Here is a 7104-nt window from a genome sequence, read left to right as displayed (position 1 = left end):
AAGGAGGCTAAAGGACCTTCCACACAGCATCCTCTTTTTAATTTTGTATCATACAAGAAATTTTCTAACTCTCACAAAGTCTTTCTTACAGCTATTACCACTCATTATGAACCTAAAAACTTCTTACAAGAAGTCAAGGATTCGAACTAGAGAGACGCCATGAGTAAAGAAATTTATGCACTTGAAGAAAACGCCACTTGGACATTAATGAAGTTTCCAACCGAGAAGAAATCCAACGATTCAAAATAGGTATACAAAATAAAATAGAGACCTAATAGAGAAATTAAGTGATATAAATCTTGGTTTGTTGTTAAAGGCTTCAAACAAATAGAAGGGATTGATTTTCTTGAAACATTTGCACCAGTTGCAAAACTTGTGACTGTTCGTTGCGCTCTTGTTGTAGCGACTAAAAAGAAATAGTAATTACAACAGATGGATGTCAATAACTCCATTTTACAAGGAGATTTAGAGTAAGAAGTGTACATGAAGGTTGTAACACCCGTGTTGTAGGTATTTTTCAGCATATGGGGAGTGGGAATCCCATGCATTACGCAGGGCATACCATGTGTACGTTGGGCGTACGACCGCTGAACCCAAACTCTAATTTTAAGACCCTATTTAAACGTCTTATGACTCTCAAGGACTCTTCATAACCAACCCGCAGTCTCCCTTTTCCGGTCATTCGAAACCTTAACCACTTTGTGAGGTCCTTGATCTCTTAGAGTGTTACTGTGTGGGGTTTTGTGCATATTTCTAGCCATTGAGCATCATTTCTAGCCAATTCTTAGATTATTAAGTCATAAAAATTGGATCTTTAAGGTTATTGTCTAACCATGCATGAGTTATTGGTCCCTTAGTGAAGTTATGAAGCTAAGGTTTGCTTTTGGGCCCTATTAAGCCTTACAAAAGCTTAAAGTTTCCAACCTTATCGGTTAAGACCTCCCAAGAGTTAGATCTGTGAATTGGTCGTTTGGACTTTAATCATTAAGAGCTAAGTGATGAGTTTTGGTCATCAGTGGAGTACGATCAGTGTAACCTCTAGGTACGCACAACATAATAGGTTTAGCCCGATTGCCTTTTCTATTGAAGCTAGTACACAGGGCCTAATGGGATGGTACGCATGAAGTACTCACTAGAAGGCCATTTGGGTCATTTTTGGGCCTTAGGTAATTATGGGTTTGGGCCATGGTTAGATGGATTAAGTAAGGGAAGGTTAAAATAGTCTTTTACCCTTAGCATGATAGAATATGATCTAGAACATTTATTATGGATTATTACCATGATTATTAATTAGGGTTCATTTTGGATATGTTTAGTATGAGGAGTCGTGGTAGCAGCATCTTGAGTGTGTGATTTGTTTATCATCATATTGATGTGAGTATCCTCACTATACTTGTGGGTAGAAAGCACTAATGCCAGCCTCTGGATTATGCTATAGGAGAATACTTGTCTTCGTGGTAATTACCGATATGCATGTATGTGCTCGTTGTATTTGTGACTCTTTCTAGTATAACTATATGCTTAGTTGTAGGAATGAAATAGAATCGTACTGGTTAAAAGATACTGTAATAAGTCGGAAAGGGATCAGGGGTGAAAAAGACTCATTATAGCTTTAGGCTGATATATATATATATATATATATATATATATATATATATATATATATATATATATATATATTGTGTATGTATGGTATGCGGTATTTTAGGGAACTCACTAAGCTTTGTGCTTACTATGTTTAAATGTATTTCAGGTACTTCTGGTTCAAAGGAAAGGGATCGGCATGATGGCATGGCATCCACATGTGTTTGGCATTTTATGATTTTGGGATTGTACTCTGATAACTATTTTCCTACTATGACATACTTGATGTTTTTGAAATATTGTTGACGGTATGGTTGATTTTAAACGAAATTTTTACTTAGTATTTTATGGATGTTTCAATGGTACCTCAAGGTTTTAATAACAAGAGCGAAGAACGTGTTTCCAAATTACAAAAATCGATCTATGGATTACGACATGCATCCATAAATTCATATCAAAAGTTTACAAAGGCTATAGTAAATCATGGTTTTCAACAATCCAAAGCGGATCATTCCAATGTTTATCATTTGAAAATGTATGTGCATATTGTTGCTTTCATATACGTTGAAGATGTACTCGTATTAAGTAACGACGATGGAAAGATAAATGAAGTAAAAGAGTATTTGCAGGCACACTTTAAAAAAAAGATTTGGGTGTTCTAAAGTACTTTCTAGGCATTGAAATTGCAATATCTGAAGAAGGATTTTTCATAAGTCAGGGAAATATACTCTTGATATTCCCGAAGACAGTTGAGCTCAAGGGTGTTAGCCTTGTAATTTTCCCAGGGAGCAAAATTTATGATTACATAGAAATGAAAATGGCAAAAGCCTCCATGCATCATAGTACAGGCGATTGGTGGGGAGATTGTTTTATCTCACTGTTACTCGACCAGACATAATTTATGTTGTAAATTAGCTTAGTGAATTTATGTGTGAATAAAAAAAAATCCCACATGGAAGTTGCATTCTGTGTATCGTGTTATTTAAAATGTGCAGTTGGACAAGGGTTGTTATTACATGCCACTGGTAATTTTAAGCCTATGGCCTACTATGATACAAGTTGGTTGAGCTGTCCCACAACTAGACGATCTTGTACCAGATATTTCATTAGTCTAGGAGAGTCACCTGTATCATAGAGAACCAAGAGACAAAGTGTGGTAGCTCGATCCTCAACAGAAACAGATTATCGAGCAATGGAAAATATTGTCTTTGAAGTTTTATGGCTAAGGTGGCTCTTGCAAGACTTAGATGCTTCCTAACATTATGAAGCTCCTTTAATTTGTGATAATGAGGTTGATTGTCATATTGCATTTAACCCTGTTTTTCATGAAAGAACGAAATACGTACAAATAAACCACTACTTTGTTCGTGAAAAAGTGAATAATGGTGATGTAAAACCTTGTACTATTCGATTTGAGTTTGCCAACATATTCACCATAGCTCTTAGTATCAAGCATTTTAATTTCTTCTTAGCAAGTTGGTAGTTTGTGATATTCAGAGTCCAACTTGAGAGTGAGTGTATATATATATATATATATATATATATATATATATATATATATATATATATATATATATATATATATATATATATATATATATATATATATATATAGGATATAGATCCGGTAAGAAATTTTTTTTGGTAGGAAGGTAAGAAGTTTTTTTTTCTACATATTTTTTTGACGAATAAAATAAATGAATCACTAGATGATTCATTTGTAAGATGATTCACAAGAAAAAATTCCGAAAAAAACATATTTATGATTCATTTTTAAGTAAATTAAGAAAAAATTCACTTTTATGATAATTTTAGTGAATAACAACAAAATCATTGTATAAATGAATCATCGAGATGTTTTTTTGAGATTTTTTTCTTGTCAATCATCTTACAAATGAATCATCTAATGATTCATTTTGTTTGTTCGCGAAAAAAATATGTAGAAAAAAAATTTCTTACCTTCCTACCAAAAATTTCCTTCTTATTTGATCATGATTCGGAATCAAGATCAAATAAGAAGGAAATTTTTGGTAGGAAAGTAAGAAGTTTTATTTCTACATATTTTTTTCGCGAACAAACAAAATGAATCATTAGATGATTCATTTGTAAGATAATTCACAAGAAAAAATTCTCAAAAAAACATCTCGATGATTCATTTATACAATGATTTTGTTGTTATTCACTAAAATTATCATAAAAATGAATTTTTTCTTAATTTACTTAAAAATGAATCATAAAGATGTTTTTTGGGGAATTTTTTCTTATGAATCATCTTACAAATGAATCATCTAGTGATTCATTTATTTTGTTCGTCAAAAAAATATGTAGAAAAAAAACTTCTTACCTTCCTACCAAAAAAAATTTCTTACCGGATATATATATATATATATATATATATATATATATATATATATATATATATATATATATATATATATATATATATATATATATATATATATATATATATATATATATACACATGTTTCCTTGTTACATTTCTTGTTTTCTAAGGTTGTTTTTTAATTCTTGACTTCACTTGCATTGACTTTTTTATAAAATAAGATATAAACTAAGAATCAATTAAAAAAAAAAAAATACTATAGTTTTTTTTATGTATGTCAGATCAAACACTCAACAAAAATATACTTCAAGGACGTCTAAGTTAAAATCAATGAGATAAGGACTAAACACATGCTTTACTCCAAACCACAGGGACCTTACGAGTCAGTTATTAATAAAAAAAAAAAAAAAAAAAAAAAGATACGGGTGAGTGGCTATACGACTATACGTATTCTTTTTTTCATCTCATTCAAATAATATCATAGCCGGGCCGTAATATCCAACAAAACCTGTGGCTGGAAGGAGACGCACGAAATCTTTAGTCTGCGTGAAGCTGCCGGTTTAGAGGTATACTCCATTACTGTTTCCTGTTGATATCATATAACATTCATTGCAAGTATTGGTTTCAAATTAAAGAAAATCTTCAATTGAAATTATTATATATTTAAAGAATTCATCAATTCATATTATTTAACACGATCTACTCAAATCTGAACAACCTAAATTGATTATAAATTCCATTGGATATTCTTGATCCTCCATAATATTCTCAAGGCTTTTCCATTCTGATTTGATTTCATTTTTTTTTTTTTTTTTTTTTTGCAGATTTAATGGAGAAGAAAGCACCGTTTTTTCTTACAAGGTTGTTGGGAAGAAGTCCTCAAAATTCTGAATTGGGTGAACAAAAAGGTCAGGGTATTACAGCAGATGACACAAGGTTTGGTGGATGGGGATCATTCCCTGGTTCCACCAGTTCTGTATCGGTCGCCAATGATTGGGCTGATGAACCTTCTGATAATCATTACAATGGATGGGCATATGATGAAAAGCCTGAAAACGAGTATAATGGATGGGGATCTATCTCAGGTGATGAATCTGGAACCCCAGAAGCAAGAAGCAATGGTTGCATGAAGATTGAGCTACCTGAATCTGTACCCACTAGCAGTCAAAGACTTTTAAACGCCGAATCTTTCCCTTGTCCACCAGTTCCTTCAGCTCCACCACTTCCTTATGTGGGTTCCAATGAACACCATGCCACTAATGCTTCAAGTCATTTGTTTTTGGATTTCAAGAACGATGTGGTTTCAGTGAATCAAATCACGAAAGGCAATGCATCATGTGTGGTATGTTGGGAAGCTCCGGTTGAGGGAGCTTGTGTACCTTGCGGACATATGTCTAGTTGTATGCCATGCTTACGTGAGATCAAATCTAAACAAGGGATTTGCCCGGTTTGTCGGGCCAAGATTGACAAAGTTTTAAGGATCTATGCTAACTAAACCGAATAAGCATCAGCTCGTAGTCTTTCGAAAAACATACATGCACGTACCTCTACATTGATCATACATGTATTATCTCATAGTTATTCTTTCACTGTATATGTATGATTTCTTTGAACCAATTACTTTGATTGATTAGTGCATTTTGAGGCCCTTTTGGGACTCGTAAAAGCAAAATAAAAATACGTCCAAAATAGCAAAACCAACCTATGAAAATGGATTTATTTCAGCCCATTTGTAGTCCACTTCAGCCTTTTTAAAAAAAGCCGAAAATATGTTTTTTTAGGCTATCTTAGCGGCCCAATTCTCTCCTCATAGAAGCACATCTTCCAGCTAAAAATCCCATATGACGAGGAAGCTAAAAATGAAAAGTGTTGGAGATGATATAGAGGGGGTCGGTTTTCTAAGAGGAGATCATGCATCACGACGAGGGAAAAAAATGAACAAAAACTTAGAAGGTTTTTAGGGTTGTTGTAGTATCACAAAACTCTTTGAATTAGTTTAATTTCTTATTAATAATTACATTGTAGTTGTCGGAGTTTAGACGTCTTAAACAGCTAAATCACGGATGTTGATGTTTGATTAGTTTAACCGTTTGATTATGTTTTAGAATGTTGTGTGAGATTGTTAAGTACATGATCCTATCCACATGATTTCTGATTTCTTTGTTCTACATTTTAGCCGCAACTCGGTTGTTAGGCCAGAAGTATACAATCAACAAAACCAATAGAAATAACACAAACGAAATTCAAATATATGTAATATACAATAATTAGATTACAGAAAACATACTTGAATGTTGACTACACAGAAAATATATCATGAATGCGTATAGATTGAAGTCTTCTTTTGCAGTGTCCCAAGACAGAAATTTCAAAAACAGATCTTGAATGGGTCCTAAGACAGAAATTTCCCTGTAATGGGTCTGTCTTGAGGATACAACAACCAATTCAAAAAGAGATCTTGAATCTGTTGAAATTCACCACAATCCCTTTTGACATCAAGATTTTTCAAAAAAAGTGTTTGCAGTTCATTAGTCTCTTAAATCCTATCACAAATCCTCCATTTATAGGCTTTCAATGGTGGTTATAAACCACCAACCGAAATTAACTGCTAAAAACTAATTGCAGTTAATCTTTTATCTAACATAATTTGTTTTATAATTAATAAATAATAATTAATTAATGACTAATTAAATTCGGATTATATATAAAAATATTATTTAGTCAAGAAGAGCCCCAAGGCCAAGGCTCTATCTTTGATCATTAATATTTAATAATCCAAGCCTACTACCAGCCCAATTTGATTAGTCCAACACCACAATCCAAACCCATTTTGCTCAACCCATTACTTGAGTCATTTCAATAAATAAGTGGGAAGAGCCTTATAAAATGGAATAAAGTTTTCTCTTCCACCAATGGGATAAGTCCCACATTATAATTTTGTAGAGCAAAGTTCCAACACCGGTTAGGGTTTTGATGATGAATTACTAAGCATTTAACTGAATATATAATTGTTGTTTAATTGGTCTAAGTAGTCGAATAGGATACTTAATTGGAATAAAAGTGTGCCCGGTATTATAAAATCCTGTTGGTATGTAATATAGATCAAGGTTGTCAAGATCGAGATCCTACCTAGGATCGATTTTGGGTTTGCAAGATCGGGATCGAGATCCTAAGAT

The 7104-nt window shown here is 32.8% G+C and overlaps 1 protein-coding gene across 1 annotated transcript; it reads left to right on the top strand.

Moving 5' to 3' along the window:
- Positions 1–4381: 4381 nt before the first annotated feature.
- Positions 4382–5629, top strand: LOC145048557 (putative E3 ubiquitin-protein ligase XBOS34). Its single transcript, XM_078997090.1, has 2 exons — positions 4382–4494; positions 4753–5629. Exon 2 carries the CDS (start codon positions 4758–4760, stop codon positions 5421–5423), a length of 666 nt encoding a protein of 221 aa, XP_078853216.1. The 5' UTR covers positions 4382–4494; positions 4753–4757; the 3' UTR covers positions 5424–5629.
- Positions 5630–7104: the final 1475 nt, after the last annotated feature.

The sequence above is a fragment of the Lactuca saligna genome, chromosome 5, assembly GCF_052625555.1.
Source record: "Lactuca saligna cultivar CGN05327 chromosome 5, ASM5262555v1, whole genome shotgun sequence".
Taxonomy (NCBI): Eukaryota; Viridiplantae; Streptophyta; class Magnoliopsida; order Asterales; family Asteraceae; genus Lactuca; species Lactuca saligna.
The sequence above is the reverse complement of the archived record's forward strand: the minus strand, read 5'-3'. Positions and strand labels throughout refer to the sequence as shown.